Here is a 27,944-nt window from a genome sequence, read left to right as displayed (position 1 = left end):
AATGAAATGTAAAATATGTAAAATATACAATTACTGCACAGAAAAAGGTCAATACGCATGCTACGTATGGCGCCAATAGCGCATCAATGTAGAAAATCTATTACGAACAGTAACAGTATGGCTTGAGTCGTAAGTATAAAATCAACATTTTTGTATTTTTCATTATTACTTATATTACTTGATTTCATCAAAATTTTGAAGTTGTTGTTCGAGCGACACATTATTTATATATTCGAATGTTCCGAAAAGATAAGTTTTCCTTCTATCTGAGTATTATGATGAGCTGGTGACCGTTGGCTATGTAAAAATACCAGAGGTCATGACACTGCACGATAAACTTGAATGCTTGTGTGTGCGTTTGTGTATGAATGTAGCGTTCATGTACTGGGAAATGGAAAGAGTGTGGGACTCGAGTACTTGTTAAGGCTGTGTGTATGTTGTTGTGTAGTCCTAACATATTATTAGGGCTCTGTAATTTAAGCTGTGTTTTTTTTTCTTTTAAGTTTTATTGTTGCATGTTGTCTGTTGAGCAGTAAAACACAGTGAGAAAGTGAATTGTGAAACGATGATCATGCCTGTCTGAAATCAGACAGTAGATCTAACGTTAAATCAAATGGAAATGCTGGAAAATAAATTTTCTTGTTTTTTTATTTTTAACAATTAAGTTACATTATCATTTAGCTACACACTTTTTAATTCAACTGCAACCGAAATGCTAACGGTGAGATATCGTTCAGCGACGTACAACTAGGTTTCGGCGACGCAGACGCACATGGATATAAAATATTTCATTCTCAATATAGATTCTTGATATCAAGAATTGTAAACATTCTTTTGTATCAACAAATGAGGATAAAAATCTTGAAAGGGCTCATCATAAGCTAGACAACTGGCAGTCGTCTGTTCGAGGAGTTTTTTAACATTTAAATTGTATTAAATTTCTCCTCGTACACAGACAGCTCGCGATTGTGCAGCCACCATTACGAGGTTAACAATGCAAAATCCCCCTGAAGAGGGCTTATCGATTTTTATCATTATTTCAGAAAATATATAAAAAGAAATGGATCAAAATAAAGATTATTATTTCATTTTGGCCTGAAATGCACCAAAACGGGGAAAAATAAACTTAAAAGGATAAAAAACGGACTTACTTGGGCTGTCGCCCAACTTTTACTTCCCGGGTTTATTTGAACTTAATACATAAACATATGGCCATTGAGTCCCTGTACAGATCGAGTTAGAACTTCGGTCTCTGTAATTGGTGAGTGGAGTCAACAGAGTTTAGCAGAACAATCAATAAAACAGATACAGGAGCTTTTGGTCTAGCCATACCCATACGTTTGCGTCCCTGAAATGAAAGCCCCATTTGTCACCGAGCAAAAACTTGCTATTATTAGCAAGTTCACGTTAAACTTGTTATATTCACTTATTGTAGGTCCAGCAGGAAATAACATTTCACCAAACCAAGTGAAGTTAGTAATTTTTTTTTTATTATTCACTAATGACCCCCAGGTCTAATTTCAGTGGATCTTATTAATCTATTGGCTTTTATAATTTTAGACCCTATAACCAGTAGAGGTGCTGGTCAGAAAATTGGGAACATCCCAGTTTATTAAGGCGTAGCATCACGCTACAAACCATTGGGGCAACTGTGGGTGCAACATTTGCACTCTTGCTCAAAAAGCCGAAAAAACACAGTTGTTTGGAAAGAGAACATCAATTACCTATCGGATATGTACATGTAGTGTCTGAAAACAGGACACACTAAATGTAATGGAAAAGCTGGTAACAAGCAGTAATTTGCAGTTTACCAGCCCTGCTGAATCAATGAAACTCAAATGTTGATGCGGCTTCATTCATTATTGCTAAGCTTGCATAACGTCATCATGTACGAACTAGCGCTTGTTCTAGCACTATGACACTGAACGTCAAAACCCTCAAATACGAGTCACAGATTTGGGCAGTGAACCAGAAGGCTCGTCACATATTACTTTGCGCATGTGCAGCACTCCTAAAATTCCTTAATCTTGTATGTTCACATGGCTCGTCACAGAAAACGAAAGGTCTCTATTATTGGAAGACAGCAAGTCATGAAAAATAAATGTGAACTGGGGGAATTAAGGTCACTGAATCTATTTTTAGCTCTCTCAACTCCTGTAATTGCCATCTATGTCCCGCAGGGGTAAGTGAAAAAAAAACCTGTCCCCATAAACAAGGTTAATCCCCATTTATCAAGACACCACTTGCCTTGGTTTATGAGGATGTTTTCTGGGACAATTCCAAATTTTGGACCAGTGCCTCTACTGATAACTGAAAAAATTATATTATTAAAGGGGTAATCAGGGCTGAAAATAACTTACATGTAAGTGTTCAAAATCACAGAGCAAAATGCTGAAAATTTCATCAGAATGTGACAACAAATTCCTAAGTTATTAACTAAGTTAAGCAGTATTTAGTGGAAGTGGTAGAAAAATGGTTATATTTATGCCGTCATGCGAGCAGAATGCATTGCTTCTTTATTGCAAAGTAAAATGATTTAATCAAAGTGTACTCTATATTGCACGTATCAATGTTTTTATTTTTCAATTTGCAGGGCCAGCCTGATTTGCTAGTTGGTTGGTGAGAAGAAAACACAAGAAACATAGGGATTGACATCGAGGAGGAAAGCAAGAAACTTTCGCCATGTTCAGCTCTAGCAGCCATGGCAGCTCCAATCAACCTGCGGAGGTAAGCTAGCAGGGGAAGAAAAATAACAAGGGGTCTTGGGCGATTTTGCCCCCCGGAATGCTCAAAAGAGACATGGAAACTCAAAAAGGATCCCAGGAAAATCACCATTCATTTAATATTTTCCAATGTTGCAGATTTGGGCAGTGAGTTGTAAAATGTAGGCCCCAAAATAAAAAGAAAGGTTTTTTTTTTTTTTGCCTGTAAGCTAGACAACTGAACTGGGTAGAAACCAGGAATCACAGGTAACCAGAAATCCCAGTAGCTTGTAATATTTGTCAGTGAAAAGCCTTTCATAAAACACTCCCCAGTACAGTCAATGTCAGGTGGCATATTAAAGGTTAAGTCTACCCCAGAAAAACATTTATTTGAATCAATAGATAAGAATAGAGAAATGATAGAGAAAATTTACAGAGCATAATGCTGAAAATTTCATCTAAATCGGATGAAAAATAAAAAATGACATTTTGAAGTTATACTTATTTTTCACAAAACACTTAAATGTATAACTCAGTTACATGCAAGTGAGAAATTTGATGATGTCCCTCACTATTTCTTTTGTTTATTATTGTTTGAATCATACAATATTTGAGTAAATACAGATTTGACAATAAGGATCAAATTGACCAAACCATAAAATGTTTAAACAATGGTAATCCCACATGTTCAGGGAAGAATAAAACTTTGCATCACATGACAATGAGGAGAAAATTTGAATATTTCTTATATCATATAATAAAATACAAAAGAAATAATGAGCTGGTGATGTCATCGGTCCCCTCATTTGCATTTGGACCAGGATGTGCATATACATCTTACTGTTTTATGGAATTAAGCGAAATTTAAAATAACTCTTTTATTATATTACACCCGATTTTTATTAAATTTTCAGTGTTATCTTTGTTGGATTTTTCTCCTTTTATTGAAATCAACTTTTTGTTGGGGTGGACTTGTCCTTTAACTGCATGGCCGTTATTGGTATGCTGCACAATGATCTAAATGTTGGTATTCAAGCGTTGCCAGTTGTAGTAATGTTTGTTCCCCCTTGAAATATAGTAAAAACCATGTTAAAGGTCAAGTCCACCCCAGCTGACTTGAATAAATAGAGAAAAATCAAACTAGCATAGTGCTGAAAATTTCATCAAAATCTGATGTAAAATGAGAAAGTTAGGACATTTTAAACATTTCGCTTATTTTTCACAAAACATTGATATGCACAAATAGGTGAGTCAGTTGATGATGTCCATCACTCACTATTTCTTTTGTGTTTTATTGTTTGAATTATACAATATTTCATTTTTCATAGATTTGACAAGAAGGACCAACTTGACTGAACCATAAAGTATTTAATTAAGAATGCTAATTCCACTTGTTCATGGAGGAATTAATCATTGTATCACTTGAAAATGAGGAGAAAATTCTGATATTTTGTATTTCATATGATAAAATACAAAAGAAATAGTGAGTGATGTCATCTTTCTCCTGATTTGCATACTAGCTAGGATGTGCATATAACTGAAATTAAGCGAAACTTGAAAATGTCATAATTTTCTTATTTAACATCTGATTTTGATTAAATTTTCAGTGTATTGCTTGTTAAATTTTTCTCTTTTATTTATTCAAATCAATTTTTTGTTGGGGTGGATTTTTTTTACATGCAATTGCATGTTTTTTTCCCCCCTTATTTTTGTTCATTTGTAAGCCAAAATCATTGATGGATCCAGGCAGACAAGTTGACAATTTAGTCTGTTTTAAGCTCAATATTTTACTACTAAAAAGAATGGATTTTTTGATAGGTTTCCCCCAAGTACAGAACCAGTTTCAAGTCAGATTCTAGTGTGAGGATACATGCAGGTTCGCTTTCACAAGAGTAATTAGGAAATGATTGTATTTCTGTAGATTTTGTCCTAATCTGACAGTTGAAATAGACTAAACTGAAACTGAAAGCCGTTCAATGTGCAGGAACCTGTCCAGGGGTGTGTTTCATAAAGCTGTTTCTACAGTTACACGCAACTTTATGCTCTTACTGCTCAGTCAGCTACAGTGTACACAGAGATATGCCTACTTATTGCATAAGAAAGGGGTCACCAGTTCAATATGGGTGGAGTCATTCGTAACTTACAAATATCTTTATGAAGCACCCACCAGGGGCCCATTTCATAAAGTGTTACAACTGTTGTTACTTTATCGTCATGGCTACTACCATGGTATAATCTTGATTCTGATTGGCTGATGTGCCCTGTTACCATGGTAGTTGGCAGAATGGTAAAGTTACAACAGCTGTAAAGTCTTTATGAAATGGACCCCAGATATTTGATTTAAATGATGGTTTTGAAACGGTACCCAGCCCATTATGGAAATCAGGGAAAATTATTTTACTTTTTTCCCCATCAGGGAAAAATCAGGGAATTTAATAACAAATACATGTACCTCAAATCAGGGAAAATGCCTCAAATGAGGGAATTTTGATCAGCCCAAAAGTTGAAAGCACGGTAGTCAGTCAGACTCTGTTATATTTTGTTGCATTTCTGTCAAAACAACATCCATTGAATGACAGGTTAAGGTGGTACTAATAATTTTTACATTATTGTTTTTATACTGAAAATACATGTAATTCACTGCAACAACTTCAAAAAACATGCGAAACTGGGAATGGGTTTATTTAATTATCAGGGAATTTTCTTGAAAAGCTGGGAACCCTGTGAAAGAAGAAGACAATTGAAGGAAAAGGTGTAATATTTACAATCTGTGCACTCAATTCAATTGAGGAACTGGTACTTCAGCAATGGAGAGGGGGTCACTTTCATGAGCTGAGGGTTCTGCATACAGTACATGAATTTGGAGGGTGTTTTAAACCCCATGAAATGTAAGCTGAGAAGGTACTGCAAGTTTGAACTTCTTCAAATCACTGAGGGGAGGGGGGACTCAGTCAGACTTTGGATAAATGTTATTTCTGGCTTGAATTTGTTTGTAGGTAAGGGGGGAGGGTAAATACTTTAGTATATATTTCACTTGAATTGCCTCTTTTATCACATCTATCCATAGATCATGTGTTCTTTTTACATGAGGGCATGTAATACATATTTTTTAAGAATACATTATGGATAAAGAGTTTGTATAATCGTAAGAAAAAGCAAAAAGAGACATTTTGAGGGTATTTTATAGTCCACCAAAGGGAAAGTTGTTCATCAGTGACATCACACATCCTTGTCGCATTGCCAATGGGAGGATCTCCGTAGCATTAGTGATCGCAATGTTCAAATGCTCATAACTTTCTCATTATTTGTCTGATTTTTCTCATCAAACTTTTGTTGAACTGTTTCTTTGATTTTTTCTGTTTTCACACAAGCTATCTTGTTCCAATGGTTTCATTCTCCTTTGATGGCAGTTTTAAGTAATTATACAATTGAATTTGCATGAGGTAACATTCCATAAGTTAAATAATCATCTAATAATCAAAGAACATTTTTGGATGAGGGGCTGTTGCACAAAGAGTTACATGTGACTTGAATTCATGCTTTCATTGCACATTATATGCAATCCCATTTATCATTATGGAGTAGTGTGTGACATCGCGTTCTCTGGGCATGAGCTGACTAATGAGGTAATGCGTTTTAGGAGTCCTGTATACTAATGTTGTGCAACTTTTAGTCAGACTTTATATATTTTTTTTAACTCCCCCCCCATGCAGATCCCTTGTTATTTTTTATGAGTCAAATCTTTTCATTTTTCTCTGAAAGTTTAAAGTTGAAATAAAGTATTAAATTATCTACTTCTACAAGGCAATGAAATTAACGGCGAAGTTCATGTACGTATATACCTGTATGTACTACTTACATGTACATACTATGTACATTCATGAGAATGCTCCAGGCACACAAGAGAAGGTGGGAGCAAACACATTAACAAAAGAATGCTGAAATCATTGATAAAAGGAATAAAGAGGTTACATGTAATAACTTAATCTTAAATTTTTCTACCCGCTTGCTAATATGGATCTCTTGTAACAATTTTTTTGCCTTTGCTATCCTCATTCAGAGCAACCTACATTGTAGATGATTCAGTATCTGTAGTATCACTTTCCTTTCATGCATTTAAATATTTTATTGATTTTCCTTTTACGGCAGGGAAAGGAGAAGGTACATGTACTTTAGCGTTTACCAATGTAGGGCAATAAAGCAATGCATCGTTTTTTCATCCCAAAATTTTGTTGCACAGATCTATCATCTAGTACATGTATGCAGGCCTCTAGAATTTTTTTTTATTATTTTTTCATTATGATGGCACTACTCTTCTTCTTAAAGGTCATACAAAATAACAACAATTGAGAATCATGTAAAGTATAAAAGAACACATATTTAAAAGGATGTTTTCAGCAACGCAAAAAAAAAAAAAATGTTTTGCTATTTTATGAGCGTTTGATTTTTTAAAAAACCCTTCACTAAAAGTTTCTAAAATTTCATAGTTTGCATCTTTAAATCCACGAAATGGGTATCTGTGTGCCATATATCCTTAGAATTTTTTTCATATAGTTGGAAACTATGAAGAAAGCTAGTGAAAAATATTCAGCTCTTTATTGACTCTGAAAAAATTGTTTTATAAAAAAAAGTCAGAAGTGGAGTGGCTAAAATTTCACATTTTGCATCTTTAAATCCATGAAACGGTAATTTATTTTCCATATTTCCTTGAATTTTTTTTAAATCAAGAAAATTAAGAATATTCACCTCTCTCTTGTCTTTTCTTCATCATTTTATGATGTTGCACGCGTTAAATTTTTTTCATCTATATGTGGGACTACAATTTGTAGTCCCACATGTTTTTTTTTCATGGTCAACACCATGAAAGTCTACACGTGGGACCACAATAATAAAAAACATTTACCGAGTATAACATCATAAATCAGAGTCAAGAAATAGATGAATGTTCTTAATTTCTCGGTAGTTTCCAACTAAATCAAAACAATTTCAAGGTATTATGGCAATAGATGACCATTTCATGGATTTTTGAAAAATTTGAAATTTTAGCCACTTTAGGGGGCTTGCATCGGCAAATTGTACAAGATAGTAGTGTATGCGCACATAGAACGTAAGATGCGATGGCATGGTTTTTCGAATGAGGTACCTGGCGATAAATTATCGGTAATTTGCGCTGATTTTACATCAGTTTCCACTGTATTTTTTTACTGATTTGACATAATATGAGTGATAGTTGTGATTATCCAAAAGATATGGAAATTTAGAGGGTCAACTGATATTTAATTATTCTATTTCCAAAACAACCACTTGCCCGATCGGGCAATGGACTTTGAGAAATGCTTGCCCGCACGTCATTTTCACTTGCCCCGGGCAAGCAGGTTTGTCGCGCCCTGTGTACGTATCAATTTAAACTCTTTTTGTTGTTGGTGTTAGTCTGATACACATGTACATCATAGGGATTTCATACAGATAGTGGCTTTTTTTCTCAAATGCAGTGTTGATCCTTTGGTGTAGGTATTAGGACAATATTTACATCAACACTGCACCAAACTTGAACGAAAGAAGTTTGTCTTGGGATGAATCTCACTAGGTGTTGAGCTGCACTAATGTGATCTAGATCATTCATTTTGTTATGTTTCATAACGAATTTTTATAAAAAGAAATGCACAATTTAAACATTTCAAGTTTCAGCCAATTAAAATTGAATGATTTTAGTAGCTTTTTATAGTGTTAATTGTTATTGCAAATTTGTAGATCTTAAAGATAAATCTCTTGACAGATATGAAATGCATTTGAGGGCAGGGATGCTATTTTTCAGACTATACATGATGTACCTGTCTGAATCAACACTTTTTCAACATATTTTTGGCTGTAGAAAATAACTTTTTATTGTTGGAAAGGGGTAATTCTAAATGATTTTCAGATTTTTATAAGTGATACACACTGGGATGTACCCTCTCTTGTTTCCACCCAGGTATTCCGCAAGGATCTGATTAGCGCCATGAAGCTGCCAGACTCTTCCCAGCTCCTGCCTGACGAGTACATGATCATGACGGACAACTGGAAACCGGAATGGGAGAAAGGTGTCCAGGTGCCCGTCAATCCCCGGTCTATTCCTCAGGCTCACATCAAGGAGATAAGGAAACCCGAAGACATCGACTTCAAGTTGTAAGTTAAGAAGAAGTTCCTTCCTTCGATCGGTCATTCATGTATGCCCAAATCCACAAAATGTGGTTTCAATTGTACCGTGGTACAAGACCGTTGTCTCTGCAGATTTTTTGTATGATCATACTTCATTTAAGCATGAATATAACGCATTTTGGTAAAAGTTTGCATTTCGTTGGACTTTTCTTTGTGTGTGTGCAATGAAATATGCATATTCATTTTACACAAACTCGGCATAAATCATGGTTTTGGCCCTTTGAAATATTATAAAGAGTTCCCCTCAGTATTTAGTAGCTTTACTCTGTACTTGTAAAATTCATTTGTTGGAATTTTTTCAGAAAATGAGCATATATAACAATTTACATCTTGGTGAAGTTTCATGCTTGCGAAATGTTAAGTATTTTATTGACTTCTACCAGAACTAAGTACAAAGAGAGGCCTGTTTCATTAAATGGTCTGGAGTCGGTAGACACAACATGAATTTTATTAATTTCATTACTCACTTGTCTCTCCACCAGGAGTAAGAAGTTGATTAAGGGGTACGATACCGATGACGAGAAGGAAGATGATGCCGACGCACCTGAGAAGAAAGACGCCATGTGTCAGTATGATTTAGATGAAGTGGACGTCCACTGGCTTGGTGAAATCAACATGACAAGAGAAGATATGGGTCAGTAAAGAACTTCACCAGCTTATCATTGTCAGTGATGTTATAATCCTTGAAGAGTTGCAGTAAACTCCATTGAAAAGCATCTTTCAATAATACGCAATGTAAATATTACATAAACACTTTTTAGTATCAACTCTCAAATTAAGTTTATTGAAAAAAGGGACTTCATGTGTATAGAGAGTATTCTCTTGCATTAAACCAAAGTGTCAATTTTTTGTCATTTTTTTCATATCACAACTCTTCATGGGCTCCAAAACTTTCTGAAACAGTTCAAAACAGTCTTACAACGGTCTTACAGGAAAATTGTCTTTCAGTGGTCTTTCAGCAGTCATTCAGCGGTCTTTCGATGAACTTTAAAAGGTCTTAATAGTCTTTCAATGATCTTTCGGCAGTCTCTCAAGATTTTTGCGGAGATCACTGTAAGACTCGAGAGATCATTGAAAGACCAGGCAAAGTCCATGGAAAGAATTCTGAAAGATCACTTGTTGCATGAAAGATCTCTGAAAGACAGTTGAAAGATCTCAATAGGACTAGTCTAAGACCAGTGAGACAAGATATATCCATCAGTCTTTCAGAGGTCTTTGAGGGGTCTATCTGAGCCATTCCACAGAGATGGCAAATTTCAGTGATCTTAAAGACCGTTGTTAGACCTCACCAATTTTAAGTCTTTCAGTGGTCTTTCAATGGTCTCCGTTCTGAGGAATGGGGGCCTAGATTGTTCACCTACAAATAGATAATGACAGTGTACTTCATAAGTAAGGAATTTATCAATATTTAACAATCTATAAGATGTTACTGAGTATTATTTTTTTTGTCTTAATGTCAGGCGATGAACCGATCAATGAACTGACCATGGAGAGGATAATTTCAGAATGTGATGTACAGGTAGGTTTATAAATTCTGTTCCATTGAGGTGTATTTTATTCTGTTCCATTGAGGTGTATTTTATTCTGTTCCATTGAGGTGTATTTTATTTTGTTCGTCTCGAGAGGAGACTAATTGTATATTCCACTGTGAGCTCCTGATTTTTACAAAGATTTCCATTATTCATGGATTTGTTAATAATTAAAACTAATATCCATGATTCAGGATATTCAGTCTTGTTGGTCATTTCCAAAGTTAACCAAAATTAAAACTCTGATATGACATCTAAACTCCTCAAAAAAAGTTTGGAAATCTGATTTTAACGGATTATCCCTCCTCGGTTTTAGTGAATCGTAATGTGTGATTGATACCAATGAATAGATCATTTTATTCTCTTTTAAATGATACCCTACATGATATGATTATGGTCCACATGGAGGTGCAGTGCCTTGAAATGTGGGGCAGTGCCTTGAAAAGTGGGGCAAGGTCAAAATTCAAAAGTTGCAAAATTACACAATATTGAAAGTTTATTTCAATTTTGTTTTCATGCACCTGAACATGGTAGGCAGCGTAGCTCAGTTGGTTAGAGCGCCTGTTCCGGATAAGATCATAGATCTCTACGTGCGTGGGTTCGAGTCCCGCAGCATGACGGAAGATGTGTAATAAAATAATCTGATGCTAGTGTTGTTTGTTAGCGTGCCTCACCACTGTGTTTAGTGCGGGTGTGAATGCAGTTGGATAAACACTCCGTCCATCGGAAAGGACGCAAATGTTGGTCCCGTGTATAGGAGAGTCACAACCTATGCACGTTAAAACCAATACACTATTCATCAAAGAGTAGGATGTTTACCCAGTGCATTGCACCTGCCGGTCCCCAGTACTACAATACTGCAAGAATCTTCAGGATTGAAGGAGGCAGTTAGTGTAGCTTGAAACCTTAACATTAACATGGAATCAAACACACCTCGATGTGCACAAGCAAACACATAAAAAAAACAAACATGCATGGGTATTCCGAACCACAACTCAAACCATGTTATCTCACAAAACCATCACTACATAAACCACAACAAAACATAAATAATGAAGAAGCAGGGGCTTGATTTGAATGGATTTTCATCTCTATTGACACAGACAAAAGAATCATGTTCTTTATTGACCCCTCATGACCATTTCTGCCTGTTTTGCAGCTTTTCAATTCAGACCTCATCCAACACTTTTGAATCCTGCTCTTTACTTTATGGTATTATGGGAACAAGGATGGTATTATTTCAAAGAGAATTAAATGATCTTTTGAATGAAATCAAATATGTATTGTGTCAAATTGGGAGTTGGGAGAAATTGATGGCCAAACTCAGATTTCCAAACTTTTTTCGAGGGGTTTAGATTAGGGGAGCATTTCATGATACAAATAGTGGGTGATTTGCACTGACAATTGTTATAAACTACTGAAATTCTTACATCTGATTGGCTCAGAGCAAGTCGGTCAGTGAAAATCACTGAGCGGATGCTTCATGAAGGACTCCCCAGGACAGAGAGAACAGAGGTGTATTTCACACTCGGTGATTTTAACTGAAAATTATTAAAGGACAAGTCCATCCCACTAAAAAGTTGATTTGAATCAAAGTAGGAAAATCCAGCAAGCATAGCACTGAAAATTTCATCAAAATCAGATGCAAAATAAGAAAGTTATGACATTTTGGAGTTTCGCTAGATGTTTGCAAAACAGTTATATGCACATCCTGGTCAGTATGCAAATGATGTCATCCACTCACTATTTCTTTTGTGTTTTATTCTGTAAAATATGAACAATTCTAATTTTCTCATTGTCATGTGAAACAAATTTCATTCCTCCCTAAAAATGTGGGATGATTATTATTTTTCAGTTTATGGTTAAGTCAAGTTGGTCCTTGTCAAATCTGTAAAATATTGTATAATTCAAACAATAATAAACAAAAGAAATAGTGAGGGACATCATCAACTCTCTCATTTGCATGTCACTGAGTTATGCATGTAACTGCTTGGTGAGAAAATAAGCGAAACTTAAAAAATGTCATAACTTTCTTATTTTACATCCAATTTTGATGAAATTTTCAGCGTTATGCTTGTTTGATTTTTCTCTATCATTTCCAATAAACATTTTCCTGGGGTGGACTTGACCTTTAATAGCTTCTGAAATCCTTGCATCTCATTTGCTCAGAGCTAGTCAGTCAGTGATCTTCACTAACCAGATACTTCTTGAAACACTCTCATGCAGTTCAGCATGTGAAATAAGGCTGCATTAAAGTCCACCCTCTTTATGTTAATAATCACCCAAAATGGATTTGAAATATTCTCTCTTGTGCTAAATAATATATCCCATTGTGAGCTGACCTAGCCCTGACTCAAGGTTAATTGCCAATTCATCCACTGCCAACTCATCCATACACCACATGGTCTACCTTCATTTAGTCTAATGCCATTCCATCCATCAACATTTCGTCTAACAATCATTTGGTCCAATAACAGTTGGTCCAATCATCACTTCGTCTAATCATCAATTGGTCTATTACCATTTCGTCTCATAACCAGTTGGTCTAATACTCCTTTTATTTTCATTCATTTTGCCCCATTAACACCTAGTCTAATTAGACCAAATGGTATATGGACTTAAAGGCTATGGGACCATCTGGTTTTTAAGCAAAATGGTGAGTGGACGAAATGGCAAATAGACCATGTTGATATTGGACAAACTGATGGTGGACCAAATGATAGTCGACGAGTTGGCAAATGGGACAAATTGGCATTGGACCAAACGAAAATAAACCTCTAACAAGAGGGATTCCTGCCTTGTGTGAAATCGTGCAAGAACTTTACAAACAGCTATATGAAACGCCTCTCTGGACAGTGTATGTTGTGTAATTTAACTCTTCCAAGAAGCAATTTGACTTTGACCGAGTAACCTTTCTTTCTCTTCTCCATTAATAGTGCAACAATAACATGGAGCATGCAATGCAGACTGAAGAAGGACTTGGTATCGAGTATGATGAAGATGTCATATGTGATGTCTGTAGAGCGGTGAGTTGTACATTGAAATCTATGTAGAAATTGGGAAAAACATTCAAAATTTCTGAAACGCATTCCGTTACACACTTTTATTCCCAGACGAGGGACCTGTTTGATAAAACTTGTCGTAATAACAGATAAAATCTACTTAAATCCTACCTTCTAATTGGCTGCTGGTAAATTTGTTATAGAAATGTTGCATTTGTTATTATAACAAGTCTTTATAAAAATGGACATTCGCAAAAATTTTAAGAAGTCTGACTAAAAATTGCACATCCCTCTGGTTTGTGGTATGTAAAAGTCAGTCTGTCTTTATTAAACAACAATGTTCCATGACATAAACGTGACATGTCTAGCAAAGCCTTGCTTTGGTTGGTTTGTTGAAGTCTAGTCTTGTTTAATGATGAATGTACTACATGTATCAGCTTAGCTAATGCACATACTCTCATCATTTAATTTCTCTTTCCTGTTTGTTTTTCTCCTTTTAGCCTGATAGTGAAGAAGGCAATGAAATGGTCTTCTGTGACAAGTGTGACATTTGTGTGCATCAGGTAGGTAGAATTTCCTTGGGAATGTCATCGCCATAATCAGTATTGATATTTAGGGATAAGACTATATTCCAGGGTCTAAAAATACAAAGATTTCTTCATAATTTGCATTAATATAATGTCCTTCTGCCTTAATATTGTTTGTCTGGGTTTTTATTTTTTCTCTGTATATTCAGTTTCTCTATTTCGCTGTTATTCCTCTCTTTTCCTGCTTCAAATTCCATGTTGTATATATCAGTGGATATGAATAAATTACAATGTCGACGTATACATTTTGAAGTAGTAGTAGGAAGAGGAGGGGAGTTCTAGTAGTATTTATTGTAGTACTTGTGGTGGTGGTGGTGTCCGCGGCGGTAATAGTGTAAGTATTAGTAAAATAAGTAGCAGTTACAAATCGTGAGACATTTGACCTTTACTCTCTCCAGGCATGTTACGGCATAGTGAATGTCCCAGAAGGAAGCTGGATGTGTAGAACGTGTGCCCTAGGGATACAACCTCAGTGTATACTGTGTGGTATCAAAGGAGGTGCCATGAAAAGTACAAGGTAAACCTGTTTATCACTTTTATTCCATCAAAACCAAAAACATGGCTGCCCTTGCCATACTTCCTACTGTTGATTGTAACTCCCATTTACAGTACAACAAATAACTTTACTTTATTGTATTGTCCTCTCCTACATATCAAAACTTTTCATTTTTTGGATCCTGCAGACTGAACAAACATTGCTTTTATGCAGGTTCCCTCATATTTCACTTTATTTATTTTTTTCAAATCACTTGTATTATTTTAGATAAATGATGCCATATCTGATTGATATGACATGTTGAATCCTGTGATATATTATTTCTGTATTATATGTTTACATCTGAAATTTGTGAAATAAGTCAAATTCATATTTCAACTTGTCTTTTTTGTGTTTGTTATTCAAAAATTAATTTGAAAAATTTATTGAACAATTTTTATGTTGAGTGTAGAGTTATTCGCAATTCATTTTACTGTAATTTGTGCATTGATAATGGCTTCATGGACATATGGATTCATTCGTTTCACTCATGCCGTGCTTTGGCACAAATCAAGTTTTACATCCCAGCAAAGAATACCTTGATGATTATTTGAGCGTAAATATTCTGCATTTAAAAGAATGGTTTCAAATTATATGGGAGAAGATGCTCTTTCAGGATGCATATAATAGTCCTGTGTCCAACAATTTTTGAGGTGTTTTTTTTTAATCACTCCACATCAGAGACCACATACGAAAAGCTACAATTAAGGATAAATGCCAGTTGTGGTATCAAACTCAAAATGAGTTCGAACAGAATCCAATGAAATTACCATCCAAGTGTTTGTATGTATAATAAAGAAATATGTGCTAAATGTTAGAAAAATGTGTGAATGCTGAGAAATTAGCAAAATAAGTACGACATTCAATTAAATGTCAGGTGTATTTCCAATCAACATTAATACATTGTCCCACATATGCTTTTCTGTATTATTGATCTTCAGGTTATCAGTTTTCAGCTAAGATTTCATGATTTCACAGCGATAAATTTATGTTAATATAAAAGATCTAGATCTGTAAAAATATGGTGACTTCCTCATGAAATAATTATTTGCTGCAACTCCATTAGTTTATATTTAATTGCAAGTGGGTAATTGTACGCAGTGCTTAGAGACATTGTATTAAGCGCAATATAAATGTTGCATATTATTATTATAGTATACATTTAACTATAGAGCTATAGAAATTCCGTGTACAAGAATTACAAGTAACTGTAAATGCTTCTTGTTATCCTACGCCCCCACAGGAGTGGTACCAAGTGGTCACATGTTAGCTGTGCTCTATGGGTTCCTGAGGTCAGCATTGGATGTGTGGAGCGGATGGAACCAATCACTAAAATATCACAAATTCCTGTAAGTATATTATCTATTCTTAGACATGAATGAAGTTTGTGGTAACACTCTCTTGATATAGCAGAATCCAATTAAATGACCACCATAGTGATTTATTTATTTTTTGTTAATGGAAACACTGTTTCAAGTGTTTTCGGGAGGAAATGTGTAAAGTTGAGATATTATCAAATTAAGCATGGCATTTGATTTATGTGTAGGGTCTTTTTCTGGGGAGTGATGTTGCACTGCCCCGCATGTGCTCACCCATACCTGCCAACCAGTAAGATTTTACCAGATTTAGTCGGATCTTTTTTTGTTGATGTTCAAAATATCAAAAGCAAAAATCAGATTTTTAAAAAGTATATGCACTTGTGCAGTATACTTTTAATGTGTAGTTACCCCAAAATGATATTATTTTTTCTTTGTTTCAGTAAGATTTTTATTAGGAAAAGTTTGCATGCATGCATGTGTTTTCTAGCAAAGAATTCTTAATTTCTCAATGTCTGTTTTATTGAAATTGGCCAATTTAGATGTACAATGATGTGGTTATAATTAAAGGGGGAAATTCTCATCGCTGCAAAGTTAGTTTTGATAAAAGCAGAAAAATAGATGAAATACGTTAGCAATGGTTTTGTGAAATGCATTTTGAAAGTTATTCGCATGCATTTCAGATTCATTCAGGATTATTTGTCAAATTTAATTCAGTTTATGAAATATCTTTAATTTTCTTGAACAAATTTGGTGATTGGATGCTCTCTTTTCCATATTGCTATGTTAGGCAAGTCGATGGGCCCTTATATGTGTCATATGCAGAGAAAGAACAGGGGCCTGTATACAGTGTTCGGTAAGTAACGTTTCATTCATTTTGGATTTTCCAAGTGATCAAATGGTTGTTACTCCTCTAACATTTATTCATGTCCAAAATGAAACTAATCAAAATTAATATTAAACAGGAGAGAAGTGGGGTATGGAAATGCAATTTGTGTGTTTCATTATACATGCATCTTGCACCCTTGTTGTGATGTCATAGCTCCACTCCCTCGGGAACATTCCAACAAGAGTTCCAAGACTCAATTGCTAAACATATAGGCCCGTATTCTGAAGTCGGGTTTAACTTAAACTCAGGTTTAAAGTTGTGGTTTAAGTATGGCGAGCCAATTGTTACATAAATCACTAACAGTAGAGATATCATACTTCAGCCCATTTAGCTCTCAAATCATTCATAATTGTCTAGGAAGTATAGAAAGATTATTGGCTTCACCATCGATAAATCAGGAAAGAGCACAGTAAACATAAGAAACATACAACTTAATAACAAATTTGATACTTTTGGCTTCCCATACTTAAACTACAACTTTAAACCTGAGTTTAACTTAAACCCGACTTCAGAAAAAGGCCCTCAGGCTTTTACATCATACTGGGTACCCACTTAGCACCTAGGTGGAGAGAGGCATTGTGAATTGAGGCCTTGCCAAAGGACGCAAGGCAGCAGTGGGATTCAAGCACATAATCCTCTGATACAAGGCAAGAGTAAGAACTGCTACCCCACAATGGGAGAGAGAGAGATAAAAATTTCAATAAATCTATTTCTTGAAGCTCATGAGCGCGTCAACAGCCGCTCTGCGTCATTATTACTAATCGTGTTTGTTATCTGTTTGTAGGTGAAAACTTGCAAGACTGCGTATCACGTGACGTGTGGGTTCCGCAACGGTCTAGAAATGAAGACATATTTAGATGACGAGGCAGATGTCAGGTTTAGGGTAAGTTCAGATATTTTTCAGATCAGGGCAATTCCTGAATTTTGGGGCTATTTCCTTCATTCAGAGGGATACTTTTTTGCATAGCAAGTATCTATGCAGTATATCCAAAATATCATTCTGCCTTGTGTGGAATATTGATTTTCTAATCATTTTATATAATATTGACTGGCCTTGAGGGGAATATCAAATATGTTGCCCGCAACAGAATCATATTGGCCTGAGTCTTTAGACGAGGTCAATATGGTTCTTTTAAGGGCAATTTATTTGACGTTTCCCGAAAGAAGAGCCAGTCAATATTATTATTACCTAAGGCTGTACAATGTGAAATTCAAGCTATTATTTGGAACAATTTATATGCCTGTTTGCTTATCACCACTTCTGATTTCAGGTTATTCACGAACTTAGCGAAGAAACCTTAGTAAGCAATTGTGATGAAAATGGTTACCTTGCGGTCGCGCATGATGCATGGCGCGCACACAAAAACTCAATAGAAATCTTGCGTTTGGGTTAAGTTTGTATTTACAGGCCACACTGCACATTATCTACAATGCGTTGGATCATAAACTGGTTCCAGCCAGATTTCTCAAATACTGCAATTAGTGATCATAATTGGCTCCTCCTGCGCAAGCGCACTAGCAGAAATATGGCCAATAATGCCCTCTGTTTTGTACAGGAGTCCTATGGGCAAAGCTCGGGGAGGGCAATAAGGCAAATGTTTACCTCATTTTCTCGGATTGAAAGTAGCAAGCAAAATATGACTTTTATTTAACTCCTGAAATGCCTTATATAGGTAATAATCTCCAATTTTTTTTTCCGGCTCTTGGGGTGATGCTACAAGCGATGGTTGCCTGAAGCATTTTATTTTGGAAACTTTCTAGGCAAATAAGGACTAATTCATAAAAAAACTGTACTGCTGCCTTTGCAAAGTAAATGTACATACATTGCAAGTCACACACTCAATAGGTAAGCATTATCGACATTTCATTTCTGTCAGAAATCCTTTTTCCCAATTTTAAAAACCCTAGCTATCTCTACAAAGCTTTTTCATAATTTTTTTTCATTATGTTTCTTTTTTCGCTTCCATCATTTAAAGGTGTCGTGGGTGAGTGGATTAGTTGTAGGGTAGCAATGCTAAAGCTGGGGTAATACTAATATTGCATTTTGTTAAGCGGAGCCCACAGCAAGAACAATTTTTTGCAACTGAAGTGGCTATTCTTGGTAAAATATGACATTATTTTCCTTATTATTATCATTATGCACACATTTATGATTGATTTCAGTCGTATTGCCAAAAGCACACCAAAGCCAGACGTGAGATGGATGGTATCGATGGTAAGCTTGGGACCCCTGACAAGGCTCATGGTACGCCTAAGAAAGATATCAAAGAAATGACCCAGGAGGAGAGAGCTAATGAAAGAGCAATAAGGTTAGTTGTAGTATTAGGTGTGGGTTTCATAAAACTGTTTGTATTAGTTACGAGCGACTTTAGGAACGACTGGTGATCTTTTCTTATGGTAAATGGAACACCCTACAGTTTACATTGGTGTCAATGTTGTTCCTAGCACAGTATCACCAGTCATTCATAAAATCACGTGTAACGTACAAACAGCTTTGTGAAACACTACCCAGGGTCCATAACAGAATGCTTAGTGATTGATTATAATCAAATGTTTTTGTTCAGATGTGATGTACTATTTCATATAACTAGTAAATATACTTGACAATGAGATTTGATACAAATCCAATTAAAAATTCAATTCAATTATTGGTTGATACGATTGATTTCATTGATTATTGTGTATCTCCATGATCAACTGCAAACCGTTGCAACAAAGAGCAACCCCCTCAAAAACTGGTCAAGGTTCGGTATTATTATTTTTTTTCTTCTGACATAAATTTGCAGAAATAAATATCAAATGTAAGAATCAAGAGTTTAATGTTTAAAGAAGATACTGTGTCCTACATGTTCAATATGAGTGAAAATAGCTGTTTTAATGATCCAGTCACATGGGGATATTGGAAAGTATCTCCAACTTTTTGACACTGAAAACATCATCAAGCTAGTAGAACAACTATGCATTGAAGAATTTGAGCTATAATTTCTATTTGACTTTCTTTTGTGTGTAACAGAATTCAGCTAGTGACCGAAGAGTTCTACCGCTACACCAAGTTAAAGGACATTGTTTCTGCTCTTAATATGAAGGACGATGTGGAGATGGTAGACATGGTCTATGAGTACTGGAAACTCAAAAGAAAGGTGAATTTTCCTTTTCTTTTCCTTCTCTCCTTGCTTGAGGATTAGTCAGGGGCCTGTTTCATAAATAGTTCCTATGCTACTAGGACTTGGCAGCCAATCACAATCAAGGTGTCCATAGTAGTTACAGTAATGACAAATTTAGCATAGTTTTATGAAAGAGGCCCCTGATCGACTGACTTTCTCAGTCATTCCTTTTTCCACTATTCTACTTGCTTCTAGTCTGTCCGCATGGATTTTATGAAGAGAAGTCAGTTTCTCAATTCAGTCATGGCACTTGACTGTTGGTTAAGTACTTTTCCTTTACAATTCTTTGACTTTTTTAATTCTTCAAAACCTCATGATCTTGTTTTCATTCCCTATCCAAAGATGCTGTAAGCATTGATGCAAAAAAATAAATAAATAAATCCTTGAATTAAAAAAAAATACTTAAATACTTCCTCTGTTCCACTTTTTGGGGAGTCCCAGTATAAGAATGTCTTCATCTTGAAGTATTATTCTTATGCAGCAGCTAAATCATTAGTTTGAAAACTTGTAAACATACCAACCTAATATGTTATTTTTCTTTTTAATCAAATCACAAGCTTCTGATTTTATATTTTTCATCAAAATTCAATGATTTATTCTTTTCAAAGATGCCTAATAAAGCAACTATGCAAACAGAAATGTAAACAGTATGTTAGGGGAGAGTGCTCCAATTTTTTTTTCCTTTTTGAGGAATGTTTAAAAAAGTGTGTAACCATGATATTGAAAAATAAAAAAAGAACTTATGAACATAATATGAAAAAATTGTAATCTTGATGTTGAAAAATTGTAACCACAAAATTAAAAATACATGTAACCATGGTAACATTATTTTTGTTTCAGTCTGGTCACAATAAACCTCTAGTGACGCCGACCAAGGAAGTCGGCAGCATGGGGTCAAATGAAGAATACAACCTCACTGCCAGGATGAAGATGTTTGTACATCTACGACAAGATCTTGAAAGGGTGAGTGTTCAGTTTTCCTGTCGAATTTGTTTCATTATGAGGCTTCACTGATGTGCCCACATTTACGCTTAGAACCACTACTAATACATGTATATCAATAATTATCAATTCAAAGTTTTGAAACTGGTTTTGTCCCCGTGAACGGGGGTGGCCGGATTCACCTCTTACTCGCAGCAATCGCCTTTATACCCCACCCTCCACCTTCCCTGATTCAGTGGATCCATTCCTCCTTCCTCAACCCAACCCTCCTACTCTCCTCCTCCACTTGCATCTTCAATGTCTTCTTTGGCCTTCCCCTCCTCAAACCACCCACCTCAAACTCTTTCTTAAAGCATGCCAGTCACCCTTCCTCAGCACGTGCCCATACCAACGTACTCCATTTGCCTTTGTCAACCAGTCCACTCTACTTGAAATTTTATTCATTCTCCTATTATAAGCAGCGAAAATAAAGAGAAAACCCAAATGTATTATCTTGCTAGGAGATACATAACCGTAATACTGATCGTTTCATTCAAAATTCTTTTTTTTTTCAGTTCTATGTGTTCTATGGTCTATGTTTGAAGATATCTTGACCAAAAGTCACCAAAAATACTGTCTTGTCCAATTTGGCAGCTCTGCTTTGGTTGATAAAGATTACTCTTCTCAAAGCTTAACAGCCTCTGTTTGTGTTTTGTTTTGCCAGGTGCGGAACCTTTGCTATATGGTGCAACGGCGGGAGAAGCTGAGTCGTCAGCTGAGCGTGCTGAGTCAAGGCATATTCCGCAAGCAGTATGACATGCATATAGCTGGGAAGGACAGATACTCCGAGGAAGACTTGGCATGGGCCATCAATGCTGGGAAATTTGCCATTCACTTGCCAGCCTCTGACTCAGAGGCTACACTAACAGACACTTCCACGTCAACGTCCAAAGACTGCGACACGGACGATAGGCTGTCCAAAGATTGCGATACGGACGATCGAAGCGAGCGGGAGAACGACGGAGGGGGCGCTTCGGAAAGGACGGCGGAAACGCAGAATGGTGCTGACACCGATGCAATATCGAGCGCAGGAGAGGAGGAAAGGAGAAAAGACAGTAACAAGGAATGCAACGAGCAGGAAAGTGAGGATGAGAAAATGGAGGTAGCGGAAGCGGCAGATGAAGTTGTGGAATCGGAGGAGGAAAAGGACGAGGCTGTGAAAGGAGACGATGATGATGAGTTTGAACTGGAGTCGGTGAAGGGGGAGGAGGAAGAGAAAGAGGTGGAGACAGAAGGGGCGAAGGAGGTGGTTTCTGGAGAGGAAGAAGATAAAAAGGAGGAAGTAAAGGAGGAGGAGGAAAAGGAAATCATCTTGAAGGAAAATGTTGAAGTGGATAAGGAATCTCCTGAGAATTTAGAAGCGGAGCAAGAAGAGGTAAAGGTAGAGAAAGTGAAGGAGATTGAGGAAACCACTAAGAAAAGAAGGTCACGGGCGAGGGAAGTGGAGGAAGGAGCGGTTAGGAAATTGAAGACTAGAAGACGGTCAAGATCGAGGGAAGGAGACGAGGAGAAAAGGAAGAATAGGAGAAGCGTGAGGGAAAAAGAAGCAGAGAAGGAGAAAGTAGAAGAGGACAAGGAGGAAAGTTGGAAGAGTAAAAGGGGGTTAAGGGTAAGGGAAGTGGAGGAGGAGGAGAAGGAAGATGAGGAACAAGTGGTTAATTTTGAGAGTAAAAGAAGACTTCGGGCGAGGGACATTAAGAAAGAAGTAGAACCGGAGGAAGAGGGGGATGATTTGAAGAGTAAGAAAATGATAGATTCAAGGGAGGTGGAGAAGGACAATATTGAAGAGGATGAGGAGACGAATTGGAAGACTAAAAGGAGGCTAAGAGCAAGAGATGTAGAGGATGAAGTGAAAGAGGAAGAGAAGGAAATAAAAGAGGATGATGGGGATGATTGGAAGAATAAAAGGAGGTTAAGGACAAGGAACATGGAGGAGGAAGAAGAGGACGAGGAGGAGAAAAAGGAAATTGAAGAGGAGGATGATTGGGATAATTGGAAGAATAAAAGACGGTTAAGGACAAAGAACATGGAGGAGGAAAATAAGGAAGAAGAGGACGAGGAGGAGAAAAAGGATGGGGATCATTTGAAGGATGAAAGGTGGTTAAGGACAGGGGACTTGGAGGAAGAGAAAAAAGTGAAAGAAGAAGAGGATGAGGAAATGAATAGGAAGGATAAAATGATCTTGAGGTTGAGGGATGTTCTGGAGGATAAGGTGGAAGAAGATGAGGAGAATAAGAAAGACAAACCAAGGTTAAGGGCAAGGGACTCTTCAGAGGAGGAGAAGAAGGAATGGGAAGAGAAGCCGGTTGAATTCAAGCATAAAAAGTTAAGGGCAAGGAGCCTAGAGAGAGAAGGGGAGGAGGTGGATAATTGGAAGAATAAAAGAAGGGTTAGGGCTAGGGACGTTGTGGAGGAGAAGACGGAAGAAGAGATAGATGAGGGGAATTCAAACAATAGGGTGAGAGATGAAGAGAAAGAAGAGGAAATTTTGAAGAATAAGACCAAGGTTACAGCGAGGGAAGAGAAAGAAGAGGAAAAGTTGGACAATTGGAAGAGTAGAAGAAGGGTGAGGGCAAGGGACGAGGAGGAGAAAGAAGAAGAGGAAAAGGAGGCAACTTGGAAGAGTAAAAGAAGGGTTAGAGCAAGGAACGAGGAGGAGGAGAAAGAAGAAGAGGAAAAGGAGGAAACTTGGAAGAGTAAAAGAAAGGTTAAAGCAAGGGACGAGGAGGAGGTGGAGAAAGAAGAGGAAAAGGAGGACACTTGGAAGAGTAAGAGAAGGTTTAGGGTGAGAGAGGAGCAGAAGGAAGAAGGGATGGATGAGGGGAACTGGATGAATAAGAGAAGGTTAAGGACAAGAAATGAAGAAGAGGAAAAGGAGGAGGAGGATACTTGGAAGAATAAAAGGTTAAGAGCAAAAGAGATGGAGCTGGAAGAGGAGAATTGGAAAAGCAAGAGGAGGCTACGGATACGAGTGGTTGACAAAAAGGAGGATGACAGTGGGAACGATGAGAGGGAGCTTGTGAATAATGTGTCTGCTGGAATTAAGGAAGGAAAAAACGATTATGGAAAAGAAGCGATGTATGAAGAGATGGAGGAAAATGTTGAGGAAGAGGCGGAGGAGGAAGGGAAGGAGGAAGAAACAAGAGAGGAAGGTGGTTCGAAGGAAGAAGAGCCTGATGAAGACGAAGACGCTACAGACTTGCTATTGCAAATCAATGAAAAGATTAAAGAGTATGACGAAGAGGAGGAAGACCCTGTGCCACATTTGAATCAGGTAGAGGAAAGAACGAAAGGCGTTGTGATTAAGCACAACAATTACATTAGCAATCTTAGGCTTGTGAGCCCACATCGAAGCAGAGAGTCCTCTGTTAGCAATGACCGCTGCAGTTCACCTAGGAGTGTGGACGCAGATGAATCGGATATTGACGATTCAGATTCGGAACACTTTTTCATCAGGTCTTCGTCTCCGTTGCGTCTTGAAGCGAGAAGGGAGGAGAAATTGAAAGACGATGCACGCTCGGAGACGTCGTGTAGCGCGTCAAAGGATGATGAATATTTGGAAGGACCATTTTTGAGACCCGTTGAGGATTCCGTGACTAGCAATGACACGGAGCACAGACACAGTGAGGGTGATCCTCCCAACAGACCATCCCTCAAGCGGAAAATATCTTTGAAAGCCATCCGCGAGGCAGAGATGCGCAAGAACGGCATGTCCAAAAAGCGAAAGCGGGACTCGCACCATCGCAAGACGAAAAACAGGAAAAGGAGAAGCAGCGACGACATCAGTGATCAACCAGTGTACAGTATTGTTAGGACTCCCACTCGGGATTCACCGAGTAAGATTTCCATCAAGATCCACAGCCCGTCAAAGATCTCGCCTAAAAAGCTACAATTAGACGAGGAAGCCACAAAACTGAGACAGCGTATCCTAATTAGTGCCTCGCCGCGACCTAGTCTGAAAAGTTACCGTATCCCTAAAAAGAAGCCAGTCATCTCAAATACTTTGTCCAATGGACCTGCAAAGATGGAACCCCCGGAGATCGATCCGTTCGAGTTCGTCGACGAGCTCGACGAACCCGCGCACAAACCGGAGACGAGAAGCAGGAAGAAACTGATCGAGGATGAGATAGACAGTGAAAGCAGCTGCAGTGATAGACAATTTGAAAACGTTGACAAGGAGGTGAGCTTGTGTGTCCAGGGGCGGGATTCCCCTTACAAAGGGGGCGGGGAAGAGAACGTGACCCCTGCCTGTCTGACGACGGCCCAGGCAAACATTGCAAGGGAGGAGAGGTTGAAGAAACGCAACCTCAGCTCCAGGATTCGCGATGCAGCTGTACGTTTCCTGAATTCAACTATCAATCTCTAGCATTCACTATGCCAGTGACAATAACCCGCCTCGTTCAGGGATAACCGTTACATCTCAGGCTTCTCCTGAAGACCAAATCTTCATGGTTTTAATGGCTTCTCTTATTCTTTCTCTTCTCGCTATCTTGAGGTGGACAAGGTTAAAGGTACAGGGTACAGCATAGAAGAAGCTGTGATGTGAGTAGTGCTTAGCACTCCAAGAAGTTCTTATCCGCTATTTTGTAGTAGCTTGCTAGTAGCATGAACAAACCTTGTGGAACAAGCCAATCATGCATAATTTTTCATCTCCTTTCTTTATCATGGGTAATACTGAATGTAAGAAGAAAGGTACATTTTAGAACAATTTCATTGAAGGTGAGGAGGAATTATATTCAACATGCAAATAATTACTATTGAGTGATATGTAAGATGAAAAGTGTTAATGTTCCATTGTTGCGAGCTTTTAATGTTCAGACATTCCCTCTATCATTCACAATTGAGAAGAAGCAGTTACTCTTTCATACTGTCAACAATTGACCTGTTAACTTATAAAAATAATTTATCTTTATAATCTAAATCAATATTTTTATTAGATTGATGGTTCTGAATAAGGGGCTGAAGCTTCCATGATGGAAAATTGGTAGATTTTCAGGGTAACTCTTGATCCCATGATTAAATTTAGTTATTTTGGAGACTTCTGTGGTACTATGCCGCATCACCATGATTTATTCTGCTATTTGGTATAGAAATTTACAATATGGTAAAAAGGTTGCCTTAATGTTACTAGTGTTTGCATAAATGACTGCATAAATCATAATCTAAGGGTTTGGGGTATATCACAAGATGGGGTCTATTTATTTGGGAGGGGAAGGCAGTGATTTGCTCTGCATAGCTGCCAAGTAGTACTGATTTTCAGTATTTATTACTGAAAAATGAGAAAGAATACTGGTGATTTCTGAAGTTTCTGTTTATGTGTTGTCCTATGGTATTTCTGTGAAAATAGTGATTTTCTTACCAAAATACTGATTTTCAGCCTTTCAAATACTGAAATGTTCTTGATTGGGTTGGCATTTCTGGTTCTGTGATAGGGGTTTCTCTGAAACTAGAGATTTATTGGCTGAGATTAAATCAATAAATATGGTCCTTGGAAGGGTGATTTGGACATGAATAAATGAATGTTATTCTGTTAATTTCCTAGGTACTTGTAGACTAACTACAGTCATTGATTATCATAACTCAATGATTTATTCTGCTATTTCGTTCATATCATGGTCAAAAGATTGCCTTATTATCACACTGGTTGTTTTAAATTGTAATTTTTATGCAGCGTATTCCAATTTTGGGCCCACATTAAATTAGAACAAAAAAAGGGAAGCTTCATGGAAGGGGCCTCTTTCACAAATTTAGCGATTGACTTTGCAGTTGATTTGTATGCTCGATTCAGTCGATTGCATGTCATGATCAATGTAATCAATCAGAAAAATCAGATCATTGATTGATTGCTATGCTTTGTGTAATGAGGGCCCTCGCAATTAACAAGAATCCTACTTGAGAACCACTGATCGTAATGCAATCCAATTATAGTCAACTTAGCTATACATGTATAAGAGTGTTGCACAAACAGTCCAAATCAATTCTCAAATAATTGAAACCATTCATAAACTAAAAAACTATATCTTGATTGAAAATTTATTTCAGTTGTTTGTGAATCACCCTCTTATGTAGTTTTACAAACAATTCTCTTAGTTTTGTAGTACATGCAAAAGACAAGTGTTGCATTTGACGGTTATTTTAATGTATGGTTTCATTAGAGAAGTTGGCGGTTATTAGTGCAGATCTGAACAATGATTTAATCTTATTGTACTATTTTAAAACCCGACAGTACATACACATATAGTATTAGAAACAGAATTTCTGAAGGTAATAAAAATTCATGCGTAAATCTATGTGAAGTTTCAGAAAGACAAGTCTGGGTCCCGTAACGCAAAGTTTAGCGATTACTCACATGCTTGATTTTCATGATTTATTGTACATTGTAGTCAATGGAATCAATTGTGAAAAAATGTTCTACGTTGATTGCTAAGCTTTGGGTTACTGGCTGTTATTGTCTTGTAACAAGTTTTGAGCAGAACTAAAAAAAAGTTTGATTTCAGAGTTATGATATAATAGTAGGTTGCAACCTCCTGTAACAAAGGCCCAAATTCACAAAGGTGGTTTTGAAAACCCATGGTTGAGTCCATGGTTTAAGCAAATTTCCTGTATGAATTACGCTTATTTACCGCTTATACTAAAAAAATTCCAATGCTGATGCACGCTTTTGTCACAGTGCGCCAAATTGATGCCTGTTGGCGTGGTAATCCATGCTATTTTATTCATGAGTCTATTGTTTTAATTAATGAGTCCACTCCTCAAACGGTGGACTCATGAAAAAATTAGTGTATCTAACCATGGTAACAGGCGTCAATTCTGCGCACTGTGACTAAAGCGCGCATCAGCATTGGAATTTTTATACGTGTACATGCCCGCTCCACGCTAAATTGAGCGCAATTTATACAGGATATCTGCATAAACCATAGATTCAACCGTGGGTTTTCAAAACCACCTTTGTGAATTCGGGCCATAGAGCTTAGTGAGTGTTTGGCTAATTGTTTAGGATTGATCGTAAATCAATGTTATCAACTGTAGAAACTAGCCCCC

At 37.0% G+C, this 27,944-nt stretch overlaps 1 protein-coding gene across 1 annotated transcript; it reads left to right on the top strand.

Annotated features, from left to right (window-relative positions):
* Positions 1-25: 25 nt before the first annotated feature.
* On the top strand, positions 26-26,839 carry LOC121414112 (trichohyalin-like). The gene is made up of 15 exons (XM_041607179.1): positions 26-129; positions 2,594-2,727; positions 8,674-8,867; positions 9,383-9,534; positions 10,361-10,419; positions 13,366-13,455; positions 13,932-13,994; positions 14,417-14,535; positions 15,797-15,902; positions 16,660-16,725; positions 17,543-17,641; positions 18,922-19,067; positions 19,772-19,898; positions 20,763-20,885; positions 21,568-26,839. The coding sequence occupies exons 2-15, from the start codon at positions 2,683-2,685 to the stop codon at positions 25,267-25,269; spliced, it is 5,091 nt and encodes a 1,696-aa protein (XP_041463113.1). The 5' UTR covers positions 26-129; positions 2,594-2,682; the 3' UTR covers positions 25,270-26,839.
* The last annotated feature ends 1,105 nt before the right edge of the window (positions 26,840-27,944 follow it).

This window comes from Lytechinus variegatus, chromosome 1 (genome assembly GCF_018143015.1).
Source record: "Lytechinus variegatus isolate NC3 chromosome 1, Lvar_3.0, whole genome shotgun sequence".
NCBI classification, from domain to species: domain Eukaryota; kingdom Metazoa; phylum Echinodermata; class Echinoidea; order Temnopleuroida; family Toxopneustidae; genus Lytechinus; species Lytechinus variegatus.
This window is presented reverse-complemented; position numbering and strand designations above follow the sequence as displayed.